The 25,762-nt window shown below is 52.5% G+C and overlaps 1 protein-coding gene across 4 annotated transcripts in view; it reads right to left on the reverse strand.

Annotated features, from left to right (window-relative positions):
• Positions 1-475: 475 nt before the first annotated feature.
• The window catches only part of PHACTR3 (phosphatase and actin regulator 3), a 407,993-nt gene continuing 382,706 nt past the window's right edge, over positions 476-25,762 (reverse strand). For all 4 annotated transcript variants that reach the window (XM_059895900.1, XM_059895899.1, XM_059895898.1 and 1 more), the window contains 5 exons: positions 10,185-10,240; positions 6,044-6,105; positions 4,834-4,974; positions 2,951-3,027; positions 476-936 (listed from right to left, as the gene is read on the reverse strand). In XM_059895900.1, coding sequence (XP_059751883.1) covers positions 921-936; positions 2,951-3,027; positions 4,834-4,974; positions 6,044-6,105; positions 10,185-10,240 — 352 coding nt within the window. In that variant the 3' untranslated portion in view covers positions 476-920. The remainder of the gene's footprint in view (positions 937-2,950; positions 3,028-4,833; positions 4,975-6,043; positions 6,106-10,184; positions 10,241-25,762) is intronic.

The raw sequence follows: 25,762 nt of genomic DNA on the forward strand, positions 1-25,762 counted from the left end.
TCTAAACCTTTGTCTCTTACAACAGAGTTTTTAATAATGTTTGCAAGTATGAAATTAAAAATACTCTTAAAGAGGGCATAATTTTCCTTTTGGTAGAATTTTTCAACAAGTTATTACTTATCTCTAGGTTCATTACTGAATGATACATAAACTTAAATTAACTTGAAAAGGATAATTTGATTTTCTAAGGCACAAACCACGTATACTAACAGAATTTACAAAACAAAACACACGAAAAGTTTGAATTCTCCTTTATGTGTTTGGCTTCTGATGGCTCAAAAGTAATAAAATTGGACTCGTTTCACAGCCTGTTCTAAAAAATCTCTCACCCCAACCCCAAGAAACTGTAACACCCAGGTTAATTTCCTGCAATGAGTAGTCATTTAATTAAAGAACAAAATTAACAGGAATCAAAATGTTGCAGCTGCATTTTTTGTTAGACATTATATAAAAAAAGAATAATACAGTAAGTCATTTTGTATAACACGAACTTAAAGAGTTCTCAAATTAATTGTGATCAGAATAAAAACGTCTTTTCCACACGGTACTGAAGACACTGCGTACACGTCCCTCGGTCGGAGCCTCGGCGCAGTGACCCTGCACACGCACGTGGCCGTCCCTGGTCACACCGCAGAACTGCAAAACAAGGCGGGAAGGCAAACAACAGTTTTCTTCTGGTCGAGTTACTTGGGGTCTTTACTGACCCCAGCAGTTCACACTCCTCAGACACCAGAGAGTGAAGAGTGTCCTCTGCTGGTCCTCTTACAGGTGAGTGTGGCCAAGATTTCACCTGTGTGTGTGGTCCTGCTCCTCGCACAAACACAGCAGGGGGTCGTGAGCTGAACTTCAGGAAAGTTCCCTGATGAATGTTCAGTGTTGGTATCAAAAAATTAAACACAATTCTTCTCAGAAGAAAATCTCTATGGCCTGTGGAATCTAGAAATTACAAAAAGACAAATAACTTAAGGTTACACATTTCTAAGTTAAAATTGCCAAAACCTTCCACAAATAATTCTGTTGCTATAAAAGCTTTGCGCAGGTCCAAGGGGTAAAACATGAGGATGGACCTGCCTGGATTAAAGTAGTGTAGAGCCGCAGACAGCGCCCACCGCTCGGGCCCCAGCCATAACCCAAGAGGAATCAGATGCTAAATTCTTAAAGCCTACCTAAAACTTAGTTTGAAAAATGCTAGGTAAGCCCTTGAAGTACACAGAAAGAGCAGAGCTTTGCTAAATCAGTAGAAGTAATGAATTGATTAATACAACAAATTATTGGATATTATAGTAGTAGAGTTATAGTTTTGTTCTTGTAGAGTTGATAATGTGTTTGTGGCAATGTTTAACGCACTTAAGAAAATCTCATGTGACTAAAAACATTGTTCTCACTTTTAAAAGTTGACATTAAATTCTAAAATGTGGTGGTATAAAAATCATATTTCAGGGACTTCCCTAGCGGTCCAGTGGTTAAGACTCCGCGCTTCCCATGCAGGGGTTGCGGGTTCGATCCCAGGTCAGGGAACTAAGATCCCACATGCAGCACAGTGCCGCCCAAAAAAAAAAAAAAAAAAAAAAAATCATATTTCCTGTTGTCTAAGTTTTGGGCTCACTCTTAAAATTCTGTCCTGTAAGAAAGCTATCAAGGACTTATGAGAAAAAAATACATATCTTTAGTAAACATCTCTTTTAATAATGTATAATGAGAAAATGTATTAAATATTTTGAAATTACCATACATAGAATATGTAGTAATTATATCTTTTTTTAACACAGAATTGAACGTTAAAAATAACTCTGAACGTTTTACGGAGAATGTTTATTTCCTAAACATTTTTTAGTGTTTTGAACACTCAAAAGTAAGGTGATTTATTCCTGCCCAAAAGTATGCCAGTCATGGGGGGGAAACAAACATTTTTAAACAAACTATTTACTTGCTTCATTTTTTTCCTGCTCTTCCAACCTCCTTTTCCTCCCTTGATATATACAAAGTAAAACTATCGCGTAGGAGGGAATTCTGTGTGCCTGGTTTCTCTTCTGCAGCCACAGTGGCTCAGAGAGTAATCTTTTAAATAACAGTTGCAGTGGCCACTTTGGGAGGAACAGAAAAGGAAAGGAATCCATTGTTTTAGTTTAAGGCAGTATCTCCATTCAGGATTTCCTTTCTCTTTGTATTTGGGGCCTGAGCATCTCTAGACCAAGGGAGAAATGACAAAGCAGCTGGCGCAGTTGAAGGCTCGTGGCATCACAGGCAGCCTCTTTCGGATTAAAGGTATGTGAGAACTTCATCATGACTTGTCACGGCCACGGACGAGAAGGGGAAACGCTGGAAGGACATGCAGCCAACGAGCACTTCAGCATCAGCAAGACACCCTGTGCCACTTTTGTTTATGGTCACGTGGACAGAGAGTATATTCCGCTTGTGTGAAAAGTCCTGATTATGGAAGAATCGGTCAATATATCCCCACTGGAATATAAGCTCCATGAAGACGGGACCCTCCTTTACCTTATTTATAGTTGCATTCTCAGCACCAAGAATGGCACACAGTGATACTCAAATATGTGCTGAGGAAACAAATACATAAATATTTGTATAAATAAATCAGGGAGTTCTATAAACTAGGGAGTTCTGAATATTAGAGAAGGGGAATTAAACATATAGACAAAGTACATTCAGTGCTTTGAGACTAATTTCCTTAAATATACATTAACTACTTAAATAAAACAACGACCTGTGTAATACTGTTCTCCTGCATACCACCTTTCACCAAGCCCTGTAAGAAACCACGGGAGCGAACAGCACTTTCAATTGAGTTGCAGTCTGTCTGTTCAAGACAGTTCTCTGCAGAAATACTGAATTTTTTTCCCTGAACACACAGTGCTTTCTGACATTATTTTCTTTTTAAATAAATACCATGTTATAAGTATCATGAAATTCATACAAACAGAAATCTGACCTTGTCAGATGCTTGCTTGATGCATGTACCTCCATTTCATTACTTTTGTATTCATTCAGTTCTTTACGAATTGCTGCCTGGAATTTAAAAACTGCATGTTATTTTTCAGGACATTAAAAAGTTAACGTAGGAAAGTAGTATCATGGTTATGGATTGAGAGCCATTCCTAATACTTGCTGGCTTTTGTTATTTTGTGATAGATTAAAAAAACCTTTTGTTCAGCATTTAGACTTTTACATACTCATTTTTATAGTCCTACCAAGCTAGTGCATAGCTGGTATTCTGGAAGTGTTTAGTGAATTTATATGCTGTGCTGGAGTAGGAAGATATCACCCCTCCCCCCTTTCCCACCCCACCACGGTACATAATAGATGGATCAAGCACACGCTTAGGGCACTTATAAAGTAGGAACATCGAAATAATGAGTGAAGTTCAGCTTTTGGTGAACTTACTTGGAATTCAGCAATTAGATCATCTAGAAACAAGTTACTCTAACTTCAGAATACATTTTTGTTTTGTGTCATTTGAGAAATAACCTTGCCGTTACATGTGGGTGAGATGTGCATCTCAGTCTTTTCAGGGCCTCTCTTCTGGCTCTCCTCCAGCTTCCCAACACCCACTTTCATTGTGTGCTTCTCTCAGATAAACCCTCCAGGACCAGGGCAGACAAAAACATCAGACACAGCCTCCGGGGCAAGGAAAGGCTTTGCGTCAAGTATGTAGGGACGTACTACTCCCAGCTCTGCTGCCAAAGATGCCTGAATTCTCCCTTCACGGCTGGGCTCCTCTGAGCACATCCACCACGGGTAACTGAGAGGGTCAGTCCAACTACAGCCTGTCTGCATTCCTCCAAGTGGATGCAATGCTCACGTGCATTCATTTAGAACCTGACGGACTCACACTCAGCATATGAAGAACGAGGAACAATTAGCAAAGCCAGCAAACTCACTGGCTGAATGTATCATGTTCCTCTTCCGAAAGGCTTTAAGAGTTCTGAAAATCACTAGAGGCGGGAAGGGAGGAGAGACTGTGTAGACAGACGCTCCTGGGTTTAAGTTCTGCCAGTCGATAGCACCTGACCCCAGACAAGCCTTACCTGTCCCAGCCTCTCCTGGTCACCTGTTCAATGGCACCTCTACGGGGATAATTACAACGCCTCTCTCTTAGGGATCTTTCGGAGGATTAAATGAAATAATACCTGGCAGGCTGGGCTCAGTACAGGGCAGTGTGAGGGCTCGGTGGGTGTTAATTCCCTCTGCTTCACCCCTTAGCCTCTGCCCCACCGCCTCCTTGCTCTCCCCGCCTCTCTGACCAGGAGGTCCCCAGAGACACCTCAAACCGGACCGGCCCAGGACAGAGCCCAGAGCTGCCTCCCTCTACACCGGGGAGGGTCCCCTGAGGGCCTCTCGCCTCTCCTCCCTTCCTCGTCCCCACTGCGGCTCGCTGGGTTTCAAACTATGCCATCCAGCTCTTTTTTGCCAGCCCTGCCTATTCTGACTTGTGCCCCAGATCAGAGCTTATCAACTTCACATTCTTGACACCTGGGGCTGGATCAGTCTCTGTGCGGGCCGTCCTGCGCACTTCCGGGTGGTGAGCCGCGTCCCCGGGCTCCACTCAACGGACGCCAGTAGCACCGCCCCACTGGGGACCACCAACAATGTCCCCAGACATGGCCAAATGTCCCTAAGGGCAAAACCATCCCCTGGCTGAAAACAAGACCCTAAATCTGGGTTGTCTTTGTGAAAGCAACATCTGGTCAAGCTCAGCCTTAACTGCAACAGCTGATGGCGCCCACTGTCTAAGAATAAACTCCCTGGCATGACATGGTTTGCCCTTCTTACATACACGCACCCCCGACCCGCGCAGACAGGTCTGTTCTGTACCTTATCTGCTGCCGACAGTCTTGTCCAGGGTTTGTCTGCCCGTCTGTCGTAATCCTGTGCTTTCGCCACCTCCACATAGTCACTGAACCGTATCAGAATTTTTCTGTCTCTCAGTTCATCAACCGTGGGTCTCTGATTAAGCTAAAATAAAAGATAACCATAGTTAGGTCTCATCATGCCAAACTAGCTTTCCTAAAGTACTCTGAACAAACAGCATCCTTCTACAAATAAATATAAGAGTCTGAAATTGTGAAATAGAACCCTAATGCAAAAAAAATCTCTCATGGGAAGGGCTTACATTATACAATCTTAAATTACAGCCACCTCCCCTAAACATATCTCATCATGGAACACTCACACCCCCAGGAGGCCAGCGGTGCCCTGTTCACAGCACAGCTCAAGGAAAGGCTGATGAATTAACTTAGGAAAAATTTCACAGCAGCAGCTGCTTCTTTTCAACTATCATTAGGCAGGATTTTACCAAAAAAGCTTCTGATAAAGTTGAAATGCTAAATACTACTACTAGTGCTCATAACTCAAGCTCAGGAAGGATATTCTATTAACTTCAAGCAAGACAAGATTCCATTATTATTATTATTATTATTATTATTATTACAGAACACAGTAGAGAAAGGATAACACCAGATCACTTGAATTTAGAGATGCTCAGGGCTTTAAAAGGAGATCAAAGTTTATAGACTTGCTACCTATATTGGCCATAGTACATTTTGACTTAACTATTTGAGTCCCAGATACAAACCCTTGAGGCTAATAAAGTTTTCTGCAATCAGGAGCTTCTAGACAAGTGCAAGGTAACCAAAGAGTCTGAAAGGTAACCGACACGCTGATATCCAGGCACACTTTGCTTAAGCACTGTGTACAGAGCTTGAATAAATGAAGAGCATGCCCACTCAACGTCTGATTTCCTGGAAACAAATGGAAACGTCATCCGGGCTGCGCGGCCACACCATGCTCTCTGGTGTTAGGTAAGGACATCGTCCACAGGCATGTCGGTCACACCGCGGGACGTGGCAAAAGGCACTGCTTTTCGAGCATCTGGTGAGTGAATTCACTGTTACCCCAGAAACCATCACTCATTACCACAGAGCGAGGCCCTGTATCACCCATCCCAGCTGCTACAGAAGCAGCTTTCCTCTAGCCCACCTTTCCCCCCTGAATATTCAGGACACAGGTGCTTAAGTGACAGTACCTTTCTTGTCAATCTCTGCTTGATTTCTCTTCTTTCCTCCTGCTCTGTCTGGTCATTCCTTTCTGTGAAAGATGGAAACAAAAAAAAAAAAGGAAAAGAAAAGAAAGAAGCAGGTTGAGACTTTCTTCTTTTTAGCAGGGAAGTGTCCTCAAGATCTGCACATTTCTGGAAGCTAAAGATGTAACACAAAGGACACCTGGCAGGTGACACTTTTCTCCACATCACAGTTTGTTTTTTCTCTGCTTTGCCAATTGCTGCTCAGGAGATTATGGTCTCACTGTCAACAGAAACACTTGTAGAAGGGAAGCTTTGCCGTCGTCACAGCCTGGTTCTCCTGGGCCCTTCTCTGTGTCAGAAATAACCGCACAGATTGACGCTGGGCATTTATTTGCGGGAGAAACAGAAAGAAGCTCTCTCTCCTAATCAAATATCATACCTCTCTCTGTGTATTTACATTTAGGAACATAGATGGCAAACAAAAATAGTTTTAGTAGGATAAGTTACATATATAACATAGTCATACATATATATATATGAATGATTGCATATTAATAGAACTGTCACTGCTCTTTTTTTTTCCCCTTTTCCATTTAATAGGTATACATACTTTCAGTCAACCAGCATAAGGTAAGGAACATTCTCTTCAGATTCTGGGCAGCATGTGCCTGCTTGGAATTCATATTTTCAGGATGTATTTCAAATCCAAACATATCCAGGAACCCAGCTGACTCTCCACTGCAGAAGCAAGATGCATGACCTGCCGCTTAAAGGACCCTTAGTCTTTCACCAGAATTGGCTTTGCCTGCGGAGTGGGCCTATTAACATGCGAGCCGAGCTCACACCTACACTTGGGAGCTAAAAATGGAACAGAATGCTGAGATGTAGTGTAGAACGTACGCTCTGCCCTGGGATACCAGATAATGGATGTCCTATTTCTGGCTCTCTCTGTTGCTAAATAAAGCCTCAGATCCCTGGAGACGGCCCAGAATTCCTCTCCTAGGAAAGGGATCTCATCCGTCAGCTCTCCTAGAAACACCGCCAGGTCTGAGAAAGGGAAATCCTGTGACTTGCAGTTAACATAAGCTCATATTACCTGCCTTTATCTAAAACATTTCAAACATTTGTGCATTTTGGGGATTTGGTGTATGGGCGTTTAACATACTGGCCATTGTACTTTTCAGTAGTTTTCTTTAAAAAGGATTCATCTCGCATTTGGGTGTTTTAGAAAAGGAAACCAAACCCTGTCATGTTTCCTGGTTCTTAATCTAAGTGAAAAACCAGAAGAAACCACAGTTATAAGCGCTAATCAGAAAGCTAATGATACAGTTAGAAAAAACTGTGAAAGTACCACATAGAAGGCCAACCAGGAGGGGCTTAAATGATGATATGAAACGAATTCTTCAGATTTCTTAAAAATAGGCCATGAAAAAATCCCAAGTACAGCCTCCATGTGAAAACACTGAAGCAAGATCAGATCTTTCTGTTTTTTAACTCGTGAACAACAAATCAGCTTCATTACAAGTTCATATGAGCACAGCGGGGGCTTCGGAGAGCTGATCTTTGGGTGCCCAGCGGGGTCCCTCTCAGGGCCAGGCGCTCGGTGGGGCACCAACTCCAAGACGTTCTTCCTCAGAGCCTAAGCCACAGATTCTCTGAGCTCCACTCAGCGATGGGTTTGTGGATCTCTTATTCTCAGACTCAGAAAGCCCGGTGCCTTATACAAAACAAGGGAGCCATGATCGGAGTTTCCATACCCAGATTTACTGGGAATAGTGCCGGTAGCTTGGACAGTCACACATGTGTCTTCTGTAAACAGTCAGAGATGCACCGCTGCTCCTAAGGCGGTGGTTAGAGCGTGGACGATGAGCCAGGCCACCTGGGCGTGAACTTCAGCTCCATCCCTTTGCCAAGACTCAAGTTAAAAAGTCATAGTACCTCCTGGGGTCTAAGCTTCCTCGCTAGGGAAAGGGGGACAGCCGTGCGAACCTCACAGCTGTGCCGTTAACAATTCAACGGGGGAACGTAAGCAAGCACTGTGTACAACGCCTAGCAGAGTGGGCCCAACGCGGGATGATCACTCGTAATATCAGAGCATATACAGGGGCCACTGCGTCTTACGCTGTTGTATCCACAGATGCACAGGCCCAGTTCTGAGCGTTCCTCTGACACAATCGCAGTTAGTCATGAGCTCCCCACTTGAAGGGGGAGCAAATACAACGTGATGATACTCTGCGCGTTGATTAGAAGCCGAAAATGCAGTAAGTGCGAGCCGGTGTCGAGGGCCGGCGAGGGTGATGTTCCAGGCTGGACCAGCTACAGTCGGTCGATTCTCACCTCCACGGAACCAGGCCAAACAGCCACCTCAAGCCAGCAGGGAAATTCTCAAGGACCGCTGCCCAGGGCATTCGAGAAGCTTCTGGTTAGGGATGGACCTGCCTGCTGGGTGGTGGGGGAGGGACCACCAGGGCCACGGGGGTGAAGCCTGTTTTCCTACCCCTGTTGTGCCCTGAAGGTGAGCGCCGTCAGCTCCCGGGGTCCACCTGCCATCTCTGCTCACCAGGCACCAGCTCTGATATTCAGGCTTCCACGTCTACGTGCAGAGACTGACACAATTAGAAGCACTTGCCGGTGGGAGGGCCTGGCCGCCCGCAAGACCAGAGAGGAGGTCACCACTGACGGGAGAAACGGTTTCCGGGAGAAAAGCCTCCGCCCACTCTGAGCAACAGACCAGTCTGAGGACGGCACTGCCCGGGCCTTGAACTTGCCCCATTCAACTCTTGGATTACTACTTCAGGGGCACCTGTGACTTATGAGCTTTATAAGTAAGTGATTTAATTTTTAAAAATTCAAATATTTGGTAACAGAGAGCTTGACATTTCTAGCAGCTCGCTTGATCAAGCATGTTATCAACGAAAAGCTTTTCTTGAAATCCTCAGAGGTGGCCTAGTTCACGTAATATAGTAGTTTCCATATCTTAAGTTTAAAAAATAAAACACAGAATTCTTTTTGTTTGGCTGTGCCACGCGGCTTACAGGATCTTAGCTCCCCAACCAGGGATTGAACCCGAGCCCCCTGCAGTGGAAGCGCGGAGTCCTAACCACTGGACCGCCAGGGAAGTCCCTAAAACAAAGAATTCTTAATCTTAGGGTTTAAATATTTCCAACAGTCTATAAAGGAGGGAGTCTTCCAGGCAGTTAATAAAGGTGCTGAGGCAAAGAAAGGGGGAAGGAATCAGATAGGACGCGGCACCTGGACCAGAGTTTCTGCTGTCTACTTTGTGACAGAAGGTCAGCCTTGGGACCACCTTAACTTTGTAAAAAGACGTTCATGGAATGAAAAACCAAACTCAGAGAATGTCTGCAGAGTTCATCCGTAAAGAGGGGAGAAAATGAAAATATGTTAAAAATCCAGGCCCTTAGAAGATACTTTTTGTAGAAAATGTCTCGCAGACTGAAGTCTGTTGACCAGATACATAAGAAGTATCTGAAAAACACTTTTGAAAGGGTTTTACCACCCAAATCATCAATGGCTTTAATGAGATGGAACAGTGTTCGCTACATCGTGGCGGCTATCCCTGGACACCGGTGTGCAGCACATGTTACAACCGCACACCTAACGGGGGAAACCCAAGGGGTGTGACGCTGGGAGGGAGGGTCCTGGAATCGCGGGGTTCTAAGCCACAGGCGACGTTTCCCAAGGCTTCTCCGTTCCTTTGAGCTGCTTTATGCCCCCAGCTGTAACCACCAAGGGGCGAGTCCTTCCCTGGTAGGATTTATACATTGTCCACACCTGCCTGTGATGTCCGTGGCCATCAGGAGCCCCAGTCCCAAACCGCCAGGGACACCTGCTTGAGACCCAGCCTGCAAAAGGATATGGATTCGTTTCCCTTCCATCTGCAGGGCTGACCAATGAGATAACCCTGGAGTAGGGACATCTTTAACCGTGCTAGGAGAGCTTTTTTCCTTTTTAATTTTAAACAGGATGTGCCTGGGTGGTTCAACTTTCCCGGGGGCTTGCTTTCAGAGTCCCTCAGCAGCTCAGACCTAACGGGAACCCAGGCGGGCTCAGGCCGCAGAGCCGGGTTCCCGCAGCAGCCTCAGCACACGCGAGGGGGGGCCTCAGGGCATCACCCGCTACTCACGTTTCAAGATGTTTCTTCTCTCCAGTTCTTCCACGGCGGGTCTTTGGCTCAGCCGTCTGCGGAAAAACACTAGAATTACATTTTGCACCATGGTGGCTGCCGGCGGATTGCACCCAGGGTCTGCGAGGGTCCCAGGCGGGTGGCGCACCCCCTGAAGATCGCCTCCCCAAAAGCGGGAGGAGGAGAGGGGGACCTTCTCCGGCGGCTGCCTCTTGCTGGCAAATCGAGTCAGACCCCCGCGCGGGAGGGAGGCGGTCCTCTGTCACCGGGCGGCTGGGGCAGTCCGCGCTCCCCCTCCGGACGGGCAGCTCTTCATGTCCAGATCTGCTGCCAGCCCGGCGGGCTGGACGGCTCCCCAGGCGGCGCGTCCGAGCTGCGCGGAGATCCACCTGGGAGATGGTCCCCTGCCCGCTGGCGGAGGGAGGGGCGGGCAGCCGCGTCTCCAGCTTCTGTGTCCCCAGCTCCCGGCGACCCGGACACTGGCACTCGCCCTGGTCCTGCTCCTACCGCGGTCCAGCCTCACCCGCCACCAGGGTGGTGATGGAGGGAGCTCCTGCCTCTACGGGCACGGAGCCGAGGCGCGTAGAGAGGAAGCGCATCCAATCCAGGCTGGGAATCTCCTGGGCTGAGCGCGCGGAGCCGGCCACGCCCACAGCTCCCCTCCCGCCAGCAGCCCTACCCGCCCGGTGTGAGAGATAGGAAGACAAATGATCATTTCCTTTCAAATGGCCTCTCATTGAGGGAGTTGGAGGACACAGCCAAAAGGAAAAAAATACATACATAAATAAAAGGCTTGTCAGGAGAGGGAGGCATAATTAGCCAAAATTAATGCCAAGCTCCAATTATTTTTGTAACTCCAATAATGCTGTCCTTGGGGCAGAGCCAGAAAGCTTCCCACTTCCGGATCCTGTAGCCACTGCACAGAGACAACAGGCTGAGCATCTGAATGCCCACAACGTGGGACCACAATACTCTGCCCCAAAGGGGATGTCGCTTCCATAAACACTTGCCTCCTGTTTATAAGCCCTGTCGCAGCACACAGCCCGGGGCGGCCCGGGGGCTCAGTCTGCTGATGGGTTCCTCTGGGGGCTTGTGTGTCTGCTGGCTGCTGGGTGGTTGCCTAACACCTTGTCTAGATGTCTGCTGAGACTTGAACCTGCCCCCCACGACTCCTGGCTGGCACCCAGGGGCCAGGGCCAGGGCCTCCCAATCCCTCCCAAGCACCGGGCACAAAACCAAGCTCTTTGGGTGGGGCTCCCTCAGCCTGGTCAAAATCCCCCAAACGCCATTCATTCGCTCACTCACTAAGTGACTGGCAAGCACTGGCTCTGTGCCAGGCGCTGCTCCAAGCCCCAGGACACAGTGGTCCCTGCCCTTGGAAAGCTCACAGTCTAAAGAAGGTGGCAGACAACAGTAAACAAACAAACAAGACCATCCCAGGGAGTGGTCAATGCCATGGAGAAGACAAAATGGGGGGCGGGGAGGATGTGATGGATGAGTGATGGGGTAGGGGAACTCAGGGGAGATCCATTTCCACGGAGATCGCAGGAAGAGAAGAAGCCAGCCGTGGGAAGATCACATTCCTAGACGGTGTCTCCTAACTGCTCACTTGCTGGGCTTGGGGAGGGCAGGGAGGAGTGATCAAGGCGGACTTCCTGGAAGAGGAAACTTTTGGCAGAGTTGTGGAGAATCCACAAGGGGTGCAGAACCTGGTGCTTAGTGGCTGCCAGCTGACCAGCCAGGATGCCCACAGGGACAGCTGAGGATGAGGCCACACATCTCCTCAAACCTGAAAAGTACCCCCAAACCTCCACTCACTTTGCCCCGACAGAGACTTTTTCTTCCTGGAGCCCTGTTCTCTTCCAAAATGAGGACTAATAACAGACCTTCACAGAGGTGAGAGAATTGAATGAGAAAATGCACAAATGCACCTGTCACCATGCTTGTTCAGGACAATGGTTTCTCAAGAACTGTCTGGAGAAAACCCAGCCTGTGGGTTGTCAGCTGATCATGGACTGAGTTCTCAGAAAGTGTGGACATCTCAGCACCAACGCCTCCGCCACTGGCCCGAGGGGGGAAGGCAGGTCTCCAGCTGGCTGCTATGCACCTCCTGGATGCTGCCAGGGTGAGGCCACAGTGGGCCCACAGGGCACCTCCGAATGTTCCAGAAGGGGTAGTCCGCTGGGTGGACGAAGCCCTGCATGTACACAGCTGTGAGCAAAGTGCAGCCTACTGGGTTGTCACCAACTTGCCCCTCTACCCAGAGGGGGTCCAGGAGCCCACGGCTGGACGAGAGGGCCCAGGGCCCTGGGTAGCACCGCCAGCCCGATCCCCTCCCTGTGGGACCCCAATCACGGGGGGAAGGGTGGTGCTGCAGGTCGAGAGCCCCCATCTAGACTCGCCCCTACCTGTACCCGACACCCCACTTCATGTGACTGAGAACTTCTACCTTGAGTTAACCTGACCTTCCGTGTCAGATGTTTAGTGAGCCTATAGGACACGCCTGGCCCTGGGATGTGGTGGTGAGAAGTTAGACCCAGCCCTGCCCTCAGGAGCACAGGCTCCGGGGGCACAGACATTCAGCCCATTATCACACAAACAACCAGGCATTTCTGCGTGGTGACCAGCGCTAGGAGGAAGAACCGACAGTACTATGAAAGCCTAGAGTAGGTGGGCCCACCTGGACAGAGGCACTGCCTGAGAAGATGATGCTTGACTTGAGATCTGAGATCAGAAGGATAAGTGGGGATCGCTAAGCGGGGAGGGGCGGGAAGAGCACAGCAGGTGCAAAGATCCTGAGGTCAGAAGGGCTCCTGCAGTGCCACCTGGACGGAGTGGGGGTGTGTGTGCATCCACGGGGCAGGACCCACCCAACCTGCAGTCCTTGGTGAGGTCTGGATTTATTCCCAGAGCCCGGAAGGCACTGAAGGGTGTGAAGCAGGCAGGGCAGGATGGGGCATGGGCGTGCCAGGATTGGATGTACCTTCAGAAGCACTTCTGGACTGCTTTCCAAGGAAGGACAGAGAAGAACCTGCCCCCAGGAGACATGGAGCTGCTCAGGGGGAGCCCCATCAGACAGGAAGCACAGGTGCCACAGGCCCGTGAGTGGCTGAGGGCCCACGAACTGTTCAAGACAAGGGGGGGTACTGGCTCTAGACTAAGAACACCGCAAATTCCAAATCAATACACGTTGGACTAAGTACATATTAAACACAATATTCTGCGCATTTGCCGCCTGAGACTCAGCACCACTCTCCACGTGGGCTGGGACTTTCCAAAGCAGGAGGGGCGACAACCCTAATATCAAGGGCAGACAACACGATTATGCCCACTTTACAGATGAGACCACTGGGGCGCAGAGAAATAAACATGACCAGGTCTTATTCCCCACGTAGACCCCAGAGTCTGGCACAGGCAAACACAAGTGGCCCGAACAAGGAGCGAATGAATGGATGCTGGCTCCTCCCCCTCTCCGAGGCGTGTGCTTGGTGGGGCCCAGGAGGGGTGCTGCCAGAGCATCCTTGCTTTGGCACCTCAGCAGCAAGGGGCTCTCCAGGACGTGCGGAGACAGCCCCAGGGTGGCAGGGCTTTGGGGGTGAAGGGGCGGGGCCTCAGGAGGGGCGGGGCCTCAGGAGGGGCGGGGCCTCAGGAGGGGCGGGGCCTCAGGAGGGGTGAGGTAGGAGAGGTCAGCACCCTGAGGGATTCCCCGGCTCCACCCACGGCCGCTCCCTCCTTGTGCAGAAGCTGCCGCTGCGGGTGATGAGCAGGTGCCGCCTGGAACCGGGGAAGCCACAGTCTATTTCTGACTCTCCCGCTGAGAGCGCAGGAATGTGGCAGCCAATTACAGCGCGGCGTGGGCGTGGGAGCGACACCAGGAGAGAGAGAACCTGCCCCACCCCCTGCTGTTCCCCTCCCTACGCCTGTTCACACAGGAGAGGCGGGCGTGCTGGGGGACCAGGAGCGCACCGGACAGGCCCTGGGGACTTGAGTAGGAGGTAAACGTACAGGCCACCTGGGACAGGACAGGGTGGGGGGCATGGCGCATGGCAGCCGCGGGTCTGCGCGCAGTGTGGGTGTGCGGGCCCCCATAGGGGCTCCCCAGCCCTCCGGCATCTCCTCTGAATAGGTCTGCGGTGAAGGCCGAACTCTGCACCTGACCCTGTGCTGTGAACATGGGAAACAACCTGAGGACAGAGAGCCGGTCAGTGAGCAAGTGATGCACGAACAGGGAGGAATGGGGAAGAACGGGTGGAGGGAGGGGAGCCACGAGGCCACTGACAGCCGGGTGACCAGGGTGCCCGGAGTGGGTTTCAGGAGAATAAGTGATGTGGTTATACCATCCACATCCCTCAGGCTGCAAACTTCCATCCCCCAGACCAGCACCGGGGGCAGGACACAGGCAGAGTCTCAATTCAAGTCCCAGCTCTGCCCCTCTGCCGGTGGGGTGACAGGGGCTAATGCCCCCCCCCCCCAACCTGAGCCTCCAATCCCCTGGCCCTCACCTGCCCCAGGGAACCCAGGGGTGCTGAGGGGGTCGAGAATACTAAGACAAGGAGGAGGCCGGCACACGAGCAGGTGCGTGTATTATTACGATGATCAGCATCTATACCGCTCCCCGGGTGTGGTGGGCCCAGGTCTTCTCCAGCTTCAGCCAACAGAGCTGCCACCTCCGCCCTGCTGGCAACCTCCCTGACCCCCGGGGCGGGGGACAGCCTGGCCGCCTGACCCATCAGAGCACCGCGGTCCAAATTCAGCAAGCAGCTGTACTTTTGGCTCACCCAATATTTTTTAAAATGTGCATATGAAGCAAGTATTAATCGACTGGGAGTTTTCACTCTAAAAAATCAGTTTTCCAGCTTCCCTTGAAGATATCTGGGAGAGCTGGCTACTCGAGATCCATACCTCCCTGGCGCTCCCCACCCCTGGCAGCACAGCTGGAGCACAGCAGCTGTCTCCTCATCGTCCCCGCGGCTCCCCTTCCAGTGGCCTCGCTCCCCTGCGGGCTCTCCATCGGGGTCACCTGGGGGACCAGCGTCCTGAGGGGGCCGGGCCCTGGGAACCCCCTCCTCGTCCTGAGGACCCCCTTCTGCCTCCTAGACACATTGGGGGCGAGTGGCCCGTGTTCCCGGGAGCACCTGACGTGGCGGGAGGGTGGCCCAAGGACAGCACGTCCAAACCCCAGCTCTGCGGCCCGCCGTGGACAAGTGGCCCCGGCTGAGCGCCCCACGGGAGCGTCCAGCTGCTGGTTTCTTCCTTGGGGAGGAGGAACGCACAGTCAGACCTCTTGCCAGGCACCCCTGTCTCCCATCAGCCAGCTCAGGCCCAGGGCCGCCACGCAGCCTCCGTGCACGGGCCCGTGACGCCCTCTGGTCTCCCGCCTCCTCTCCCACAGGGGGCTGATGACGATGCCGCCCGTGGGGGTGGCTATGGGGTAAGTGAAACGGCCCAGAAGCCCCAAGCCAGGTGCCTGACACGCAGCCGGCCCGCCCGTAGCCAGTGGCCGTGTCGGAATCGTCCCTCGCTCACCCTCGCGGGACCTCGCACCGGGCACGGCTCCAGGGGCTGCGGGTCATGCCCCCGGCGGCCAGGACTGCCCCCCGGCACTGCACGTGCCCCGAATCGCCACTGCCTCCCCGCGGGGCGCGAGGAAACGCCTGAAGTCACCTCGGCGTCGGGCGAGAACCGAGACGCAATCCCGCCAACCAAGGCAGAAGGCCTTCCTGGGGAGAGAAGCCACGGCTGCAGGAGAGCCAGCTCTCCGCCCACGGGGACGCGGCTATTTTGGGAGCTCCTTCCTGGGAACACCGATCCTGTTCCACTGCCAGCCTTGAGTCACCAAGGAACACCGGAGTCCCCGCCTGCGACGGGGTTCCCCAGAGGCGCTGTCAGGGTGGGGGGACCACCAGGGACACGTGGGCAGGCCGGGGAGAGAGGGTCAGGGAGGGGAGCCTCTCCAGGAGGTGACACGGAGACGAGGCCACAGAGGGACCAGAGCCGGAGCTGTCCACGCTGGGGAACAGCGGCGCCCCCAAACCTTAGTCCCCTCCGTTCTTGCAGTTACCCTGCGAGGACGAATTATCAGCCTGTTGGGGGCTTGCCTGGCGAGGCACTGGCCGCAGGTCCCCATCACGGCATCTCGTGACCCAGGCACTCCAGCTGGCCTAGCGTCCGACCCCACCTCCTCATACTTGCTTACGGTCCGGTGTCCCTACTTCAGAGGCTGGCACCTGCTGTGGCCACGCGCTCAGGCCAGACCCCGAGCCAGCCTCCACTCCTCTGGTTCCCCACTCCCAGCCCCCAGGAACCTCCGAGTCCACAGGGTTCCACCACCAACACCTCTATGTCCAGCCCCCTCACTCCATGCCTCCCACAGCCGCGGGCTGGCCTTTCTGAACATGACCCCCACTCTCACCATGACCTCAAACCCGGGGTCCCACCGCACTCAGGACCAAGTCCAAGCCCCACGAGGCCAGCGAGTCTGCGGGGACCCTCCCCAGACGCTGCGCCCAGTGACTCCCACACCGAGCTGCTCACTTCTCCCTCGGCACAGGCACCCTTCTCCTAACTCAGGGTCCCCAACCCCATTAGACCCTACACCCCCTTTATAACAAGTATTCTGTTGCGCCCCCTTTACCCCAACCCACCGACATGCGTAATTTTTAAAAGTCAGTGTGACGTCCGGCTGTAACACACAGGAGGAAGAAGGGAAGGCAAGTTTTAATCAAACAACATATATTCAATACATAAGTGCTCAACGCGAGCACGTCACGTGATGTGGTGAAGGCACCTACGCAAAACAACCACCATGACAACAGCAGCAGCTACGGACGCAGAGAGACTGGGCTCTGTACTGGTCACTCACACACCCCCAGTGACGGCGCCACGGAGGAGCCATTCCCCGAAATGAGCAATTCTCGGTAAAGTTCTGAATGAAACCAGGTGTGTCAATTTCCATCAATTTCCAAGACACTTGTGTTCAGGGAAACTGTGACGAAACTGCCAGATCTCCCTGTGTGTGTCCACTGCACACCCAGGTTGCAGGCTCAGGTCATTCTAACAGCTTTGGACCCTCCGAGCATCCGAGGGACACTGAAGGTCAAGTGGGGTGGGGGTGAGTCTTCCTTGCTCAGCAAGTGCCCTCGCCTGCGGGACGCCCGACCCCCTGGCCTGGCCCGTCAGTGACAGCCCACGAAACCTCCCCAGGTTTGCCAGGGACCACAGAACAGCTGACCTAAACCCTGTGCTCTCAGGCAGACATCTTACCTCCTCCAGGAAGACCGCCGGCTGGAACGGGGGAGCCCATCCTTCACCTCCAACCCCGGGCCTCAGAGTGTGCTCTGCAGGCGAGCTCTGATGATGACATTTTGGTATCTACCAAGATTACAAATGCAGGTATTTATCCTTTGACCCAACAGTTCAGGTCTAAGCGGATGTTTTCTGGAATGTTCATAAGGACACGGTGCCTGAGAGCAGAATTCAAGGCAGAGCTCTGGCGTCCATTTAGAGCCTGGCTGGAGACACTGTGGTCCGCTAGCAACAGAGCTTCAGGCAGATGTGGGAAAGCACGGGCGCTTCTCGATGGGTCCTCCCTGGAAGCCCACCTGGCTGGACTCTGGAGCATGAAAGTAAAACTGGGCTCCAAACCCAGCCTTGGTGTGAATTCTAACTTCTCCACAAATCAGCTCTGGGATCCCCCATCTGCTCGTAAACTTCTTGCTGCCTTTGGCGCTGGGACCGTCATTTGATGGAGTCTACCTGGTAAGGCCCCGTCCCCAGTTCTGCAGTCGATCACTCATCTAGGTACCATGGTGGAGGTGTTTTGTAGATGTGATTTAATGTCCATCATCAGTTGACTTGAACTAAGGGAGGCTGTCCTAGATGGTCTGGTGGGCCTGGTCCAATCAGTGGAAGGGCCTTAAGAGCAGGGCTGGGGCTCCCTGGCTAAGAGGAGATTCTGTCTGTAGACAGCAGCCTCGGTCCACGCCCGGGAGTTCCGGCCCTTCCCGACGGCGTGCCCCACAGATGCTGTCAGCAATGTCCTGCCGTAAACCACTGAACATACACCTCCCACTGGTGCTGGGCCTCTGGGTCTCAGACACAGCCTCCTTCTCCATAAACGAGGATGACAGTACTATGGGAGGAGCTCTCTCGAGTTACCTCCACTTATCTGAACCCGGGTTAACCGACACTCCCCGTCCTTCTGGAAAAGCAGATCCCACTGAGCACACGTGGCAGGCAGCCCCGGCCCCGTGCAGTCCATTCCCTCAGAGAGCTGGGCACCTGTCACGAACTGGTCTCCTTGTTCCCTAACCTATGCGAACCAGGTGAACTCGTTTCTGTAATTAGGTGATTTAATCAGACTTTATGCACATTGATTAAACGATTCAATATGGATGGAAAAAGAAAATGTTATTTCTATGAGAACAGACTTGGCTGCTTTGAAGTCAGTAAAGGCAGGATGTTGAAACACGGCCGTCGCGGGCAAGTATGGGAGACGAACGAGTGAACGATGGCGTTTCCATCTCTGGGAGGACTCTGCTTCCAGGCGTCTTTAATTCTCACTCCTCTGCCGAGAAATCGGCGCTAGAAATTGTAGAAGATGCATCCAACGTTTGTCTCACACGAGAAAGAACACTAATTGTAGATCCTTCTGCAGTGAGAAGTCTTTGATGCCACCTCAAAAGACGGCCGAATAAATGCACCTCTGAATGACTTACGTTAAAATAAAGTGTTTCGAGCATGAACAAGTCGCGTTTATAATTTCTTCTTCTAACCAGCTTTGGGATTAATCACCCGTGTTGAGCGTGGAGTCGGGGGCTCTGCCCTCTCCCTCCCGGGCCTGTGATCTCCTCCCGAGGATGGCTCAGCCCCGTGCAGGGAGGGTGTCCACTCAGTACAGAGGAGGCTAGTTACCATCATGGTTATTACTGCTCGTGTAAAACCCGCCTCCAAGTGGTTCCAAACAGCCCATGGACAGCGGCAGCCTCTGGGCAGAGATGGGGTGGGAGTGAGATGTGCTATTTAAGTCTTACCACGGATATTGGTCCCTTATTCAGATTTGGAAAATTAAAGTAATACATAATGCTCCCCACTGCCTGCCCGTGGCATTAGGACTGCTTTGGTCCCTGGTCCACAAATGATTATGCAGCACCTGTCGGTACCAGGCCCTGCCTCCTCCCCTCCCCTCCTCCCCTTCCTGGGGAAGCTCTCCCGGGTCTTGGAGAGCTACCAGCTCCTCCTTCACCAAGAGGCCCATTCATCCGCTGGGCCGCATCTCCTGGTTCCTCGCTCCCCTCCCCCAGCAAGTCTGGGAGCCGAAGGCAGGTTAGTACGGCGCCTGAGGCCCAGGGCAGGGGCTCAGCAAGGCTGCAGTAAACAAGCAAATACTGGGTGAGGAAATACCAAGGCCAAGAGAAGCGCAACTCCACTTAATTTTAAAAAAGGAAAGCGCACCACCCCACACACCAGGTAGCTTCCACAGGACACGGAACTTCAGCAGCGCTACTAAGAAGCATCGGCCTCACCAGCCCGGAGAGGGGAGGTTAGGAACTGCCTGGTAGGGCGGGAGGTAGGACCCCGACAGCACCCTGTGCGCCGCGCACGCTACTTCCTGTGTCCCACAGGCATCTCACCCTCTCTCCCTTGACCTCCCTCCCTGCCCTGTGTCCTGAAGGCAGCCCCTGCATCCCTTTTGTTCTCTCCTCCATCCCCAGGGCCCTGTGCTGAGGAGGGCATATAGAGGTTGCCCAGGAAGTGTCTGCCCTTGAACTGCAATGTCACGGGGGGGTATCACTGAGGAAGGGACAGCGGTATCTGTCCACGTCACCCCAGGGGCCCCTCGGAGTCCCCCTCCCCCTCAGCTTCCCGCCACTTGTCGAAATCCCTGGGCCCAGCTCTAGACGGTCAGGAACACGAGGCATTTACAAATTGCCCAGAGCCTATAGGGGCTTCCACACAGACTCCTTGGACCAGACTGCTTTAGAAATCACGTTATACCTCACAGACACGAGATTTTCCATTCACTTGTCCATCTGTTTGCTCCTTCCTTCCGTCCTTCAGTCTATCTCAACAAAATTAATCTGAACACCCACTGTAGCAGAGACCGCTAGCTTCCTACCCAACCTCCATTCTCCCTTCTTACATAGCACCAGAAAGCTGATTCATTCAGGGAAGCTTCTTTTCCAGCTAAGCATGGCCACGTGAAGAGGTTCTACCAAGGAGCTGTAGGGAAATGTGTCCCGAAAAGCCTCTAGAAAGACTCTTTTTGAAGAGCTGACTCAGCTGGGATCTATGCACCTTTGGGACTTGAATGTGATGTCTGGTGCTCCTGCAGCCATCTTGGACCATAGAGGGTAAGTGCCAGTGTGAGGATAACTGAGCAGGAAGATATTGATAGACGGAAGCCTGGATCCTCAGTGACTATGGAACAACCATGCCAGGCCTGTCTGCAACCATTCCACGAAGCAGGGTGCCTCCAGGCCCAGTGTCCAGAACCAGCCTGACTGGGTCAAATCTCAGCTCCATGACATACTAGCTGTGTGACTCTGAACATCTTACCTAACCTCTCTGAACCACCATTTCCTTAGCTATGAAAGACAGCTAATAATAGCATTTACATCTTAGGCTTTGGTGAATGCAGGCAAGGCACAGTCCCTGGCACACGACACACATTTAATAAATGTTAGCAAGCTACCATTGCACTATTATTACCATGACTGCAGCTCACACAGGATAAGCCCTGACTCTGGGTAAAGCAGGCAGGTGTCACACGCCCATTTCACAGGCTCAGACAGGTGGAGGGTGATTAGCCTGGGCCGCCTCAGTCCGCACCTTCCAGCCACGTGAGCTCTAAACCGCCAGGCCCCCTGCCCCCCTGGGTATGGGATTCGTGTTGTTATTAAGCCTGAGGGGGGTTGAGGTTGTTTTGCATTTTCTTATAAAACATGCTGTACTTTCCTTGACAGACTCCCAAGCAACCAAGGAAAACAAGAGCAGCTGACCCCACGGGAGGACTCAGGGGCCACGAGCTGATAGGACCAAGGGGGGCTGAGCCCCACCTGCAAGGGCCACCCAGCCCCAGATGCTGGCTCTTCTTCCTTGAACGTCATGCGTTCTAACAAAGACCGAGATTCATACGTGTGTCCTCCGAGGCGTAGATTTTGTCAAATGTTTCCTGACTTGGGAGTGCCGTTTTTCTATTGCTTAGCTACTTCCATCTAAAAGCAGAACACGCGCGACTTTACAGCCCCCGCTCGGCCTGGACTGTGCCTGCCTTGGCCTCCCAGGACCATCGCACCCGTCCCTCCAGGGCGGGGGTCTTGTCTTGCCTTCCCCCCAACATCCCACAGGGCCTGCTCCCAGGCCTGCCCCCCGACTCCCTTTTGTATTTTGCAACAAATCCTTGAAAGTGCCTCATTAATCCCAGGCTTCCTCTTCACCTTGGAGGCTACGTACTAGTCACGGCAGGCCCCTCCCCACAGCAGCGGAGCAGGGAGGCGGTACCAGGCTAAGGGCCTGGGAGGGTTTATCTGGATAGAACAGACCTGACCTCCACGTCCCCTGAGGTTTCTAAACAGAGGGAGACTGAAAGCCCCAGGAATATGCCCGAGAGATTCCCTGGAGGGCTGGGGAAGTGAGTCAAGAAAATCTGCTTCGGGCTTCCCTGGTGGCGCAGTGGTTAAGAATCCGCCTGCCAATGCAGGGGACACGGGTTCGAGCCCTGGTCCGGGAAGATCCCACATGCCGCGGAGCAACTAAGCCCGTGCGCCACAACTACTGAGCCTGCGCTCTAGAGCCCGCGAGCCACAACTACTGAAGCCCGTGTGCCACAACTACTGAAGCCCACGCGCCTAGAGCCTGTGCTCTGCAACAAGAGAAGCCACCACGATGAGAAGCCTGCGCCCCACAACAAAGAGTAGCCCCCACTCACTGCAACTAGAGAAAGCCCGCATGCAGCAGTGAAGACCCAATGCAGCCAAAAATTAAATAAATGAATAAATAAATAAATTTATTAAAAAAAAAAAAAGAAAATCTGCTTCACCAAAGAAGGAAGAAAAGCAGAGAAATTGCTAAACACAAAGAGTCGTTGCTCCTGGGATCTCAAAATCCTCTTAAGAGGGTTCTAGAGGCCCGGGCCCTGCACATCCCAGCCGAGGGATGGCTGCTACCTCGAGATCACCATCCCAGCCGCTGCACTGGGCCGGTCCTGAGCTGCACATGCACGAACTGAGAGGTCCCGGCCCAGCCGCTGCACTGGGCCGGCCCTGAGCTGCACCTGCACGAACTGAGAGGTCCCGGCCCAGCCGCTGCACTGGGCCGGTCCTGAGCTGCACCTGCACGAACTGAGAGGTCCCGGCCCAGCCGCTGCACTGGGCCGGTCCTGAGCTGCACCTGCACGAACTGAGAGGTCCCGGCCCAGCCGCTGCACTGGGCCGGTCCTGAGCTGCACCTGCACGAACTGAGAGGTCCCGGCCCAGCCGCTGCACTGGGCCGGCCCTGAGCTGGACCTGCACGAACTGAGAGGTCCCGGCCCAGCCGCTGCACTGGGCCGGTCCTGAGCTGCACCTGCACGAACTGAGAGGTCCCGGCCCAGCCACTGCACTGGGTCGGCCCTGAGCTGGACCTGCACGAACTGAGAGGTCCCGGCCCCGCCCACCCTTGACCTTCCACCACTTTCAAGGCTCCCTTTCTCTCCAGGCAGGAGTCAGCCTGAAGCTCCCGACCCGGCTTCAGATGTGGGCTTCATTCTCCTGGAAGTGGGGTCCCTGGACCTCAAGGAGGTCGAGAGCCACTGTTTCCTAAGTGCTTCCTATGTATCAAAGACAGACAATGAAGATGTCGAGGATGACGATAAAGATGTGGATGAAGATGCTGCCAAAGATGATGGTAAAGAAGATGAAGAAGATAAAGACAAAAATGATGAAGACACCTGGTGTAGATGAAGAAGAAAAAGATGGATAAGACACTGATGAAGATGATGGTGGTGATGACGAAGATAAACAAGGTGATGAAGATGGTGATAAGGATGAAGACGGCGACAGTGGTGAAGATGCTGAGGCAGAGGATAAAGTTGGTAAAGACACAATGAAGAACAGGATGGTGACACTAATTGCGGTCATGGGTCTTCATACATACCTCCCCCAACCCTTGCGACAATAACTGAAAAAGTATTAAGTGCCCACACGGCCCAGGTACTGTTCTAGGGATTGGAGATATGGCTAAGGGGTGAGGGCTCCTTTGGGGGGTGATGAAAATGTCCTGAAGTTGACTGTGGTGATGGACACACAACTCCACGGATATACTAGAAGCATGGACTGTGCACTTTGAAAGGCTGCATTGTAGGTATGCAAATTATGTCTCACACTATTAAAATTCCCTATCCCCATATTTATTTGTTTTATTCCCTGGTGCTTCCTCCTTGCCACACAGAAGTCTAGGCTTTTTATGTGTCTCGTCTCTTTGCATCCTGTCCGCAGCCCTAGGAGATGGGCCCTGTTTTAATTATCCCCATTTCACACAAGAGGAGAGTGAGGGACGTGCCAGGGAGGTCACCTGCCTATAGTCACGCAGCTGGAAAACAGCAGAGCCGGGACGGGAACCAAGACATCCTGCCCAGAGTCCAGGCTTTCACCACCACACAGAGGTGCTTCCTCCGATCAAGATTAGAGCCATGGGGGCGGTGTGTACACAAGCTCTTCCAGAGCAGCCCCCTCCCCTGCCAGCTGGAAAGAAAAGACCTGCCGGAGCTGCACAGGACACTGGTGGTCACAGTCTCTGGTCTCAATGCTTCTACTGCTGACCTTCAATCCAGATTCTGACCCACTGTTTTCCCTACATTAATTCAACAGTCAAAATCCCCCATTCTCAGTGCAAACAAGAACGAGCTTCTCGTAAAACAAGTGACATCATATCACAGATGGCAAACGGGTGACCCCGTCAGGCCAAATACAGCCCACAAATGTGTTTTACGGGGTCTGTACTTTCTTTTTTAAAAAATGTGAGTCGGCCCCCAACATTTAAATAAAGGAAATTTTACATCGGAATAAATATTTCCAGTTTCTCTTGGAAAATTCTGCCCACACTGATCTGGCATTCCCAGGCTGACACCCACAGTTGCTGAGGGGCAGGTGCCCCCTTCAGCAAGGACACACATTTCCCAACCTGCCACAGCACTGCCCCTGGCCCGTCACTCACAGAGGGCGCCTTTGGGCTTGTGACTCCCGTTCTGTGCAATGAGCTAAGAGGACAGTCTGACCTCCCCACTCCGGAGTCATCCCCATCCCAGAACAGTGTCTCTTCTCTCCCCCTGAAAGTGCTCAGGAAGCTTTGGGATCAACTTTGTCGTCCACCAACCTTCCAGGGATGGTGAAGGGGGAGTTTGGGGGCATCCCTCCCCAGGGGCCTGAGGACCTGCAGCCTAATCACCTGCTTTGCAGATTCGGGGTTCACTGTACAGTGGGGGGCACATTAGGCCTAAACCTCGTCCTTCCCACCACAGCTGTACTTCCTCCTGCTGGAGAGGCCCAGCTACTATTTTCTGCTCAAGAATTCTCCTGGGCTTAATGAATTGCTAGTCTCCTCATTACGCAATCTACCTTCTTTCCTCTACTGCCTGCAAATCCCTTTGGAAGTCGTCCCACCAGCCATTTCAGAGACCGAGCCGACGAACGGCCTTTCGTGTACCAGGACACCAAGTTCAACCCTCGGAGGCTTCCCACCGTGCAGTCGAGCTGGGAGAACATCCTGTGCTCTCCTCGTGGACGGCGGCTCATTAACGAGCAGCCCCCTTCACCCGGAGGCCTCTCCTGACTCCATCCCGCTGGGCCCATCCCGCTGGGCCCCCAGGCTGCAGCCCCAGGTCGGCTGTGAGATTCCCCCTCCCAGAGTTGGGAGCCCTGGCCCGGCCCCTCCCCAGCAATGTGAGGAAGAACTCAGTCGCCCCTTGCCCTGTTTCATCCAAACAGAAGCACCTTGCCCCTGACGTGCCAACCAAAATCCCCGAATTACTCAGCAACGTCCCATGGCTCAAGTCCTGCAGGCTTACAGAATGAAGAAAGGTGGGTTTCAAGTCTCCCCACTGCCCTTGGATTGCATTTAATGCCACTCTGTTTCCACAGATGGACGGGGCTTATTCAACCTGACACACAGAAAGCCCTTCTGTCCCCAGGGGAAAATGGCTGGCCACCTGCTCTCCCTGTCACCCTGATGTGAGGTCGGAGGGAACACACGGTGGTAGGAAACGCACCCATGATCAAAGGAACCACACAACCCCGGAAAACTCCTTACTGGTCCTTCAGTGACTTCGATCTTCAGCTGGTGCTGCTGGTAACTTGCAACCTGGTTAGTTCAAAACTGCCAGTGGAGGCTCCCGCACGCGGTCCACGCTCCTGCTCGCGGATCGAACCCCTGCTAACAGCGCCAGAGACACGGCCAGCTCTGTGCCCAAGTGTGGGCGCGAGCCTTCCTCAAGCGCCTCCCCTCCTTCCTCCTGTATCCCCTGCCCCGGCGCACAGCACCAGCTCCCCCCCGTCCCGGCCACCTCCTCAAGCCCTTACCGGGGTCCCGCTCCCCGCCCTCCT

Source organism: Balaenoptera ricei, chromosome 15 (genome assembly GCF_028023285.1).
Source record: "Balaenoptera ricei isolate mBalRic1 chromosome 15, mBalRic1.hap2, whole genome shotgun sequence".
In the NCBI taxonomy this organism is placed as follows: Eukaryota; Metazoa; Chordata; class Mammalia; order Artiodactyla; family Balaenopteridae; genus Balaenoptera; species Balaenoptera ricei.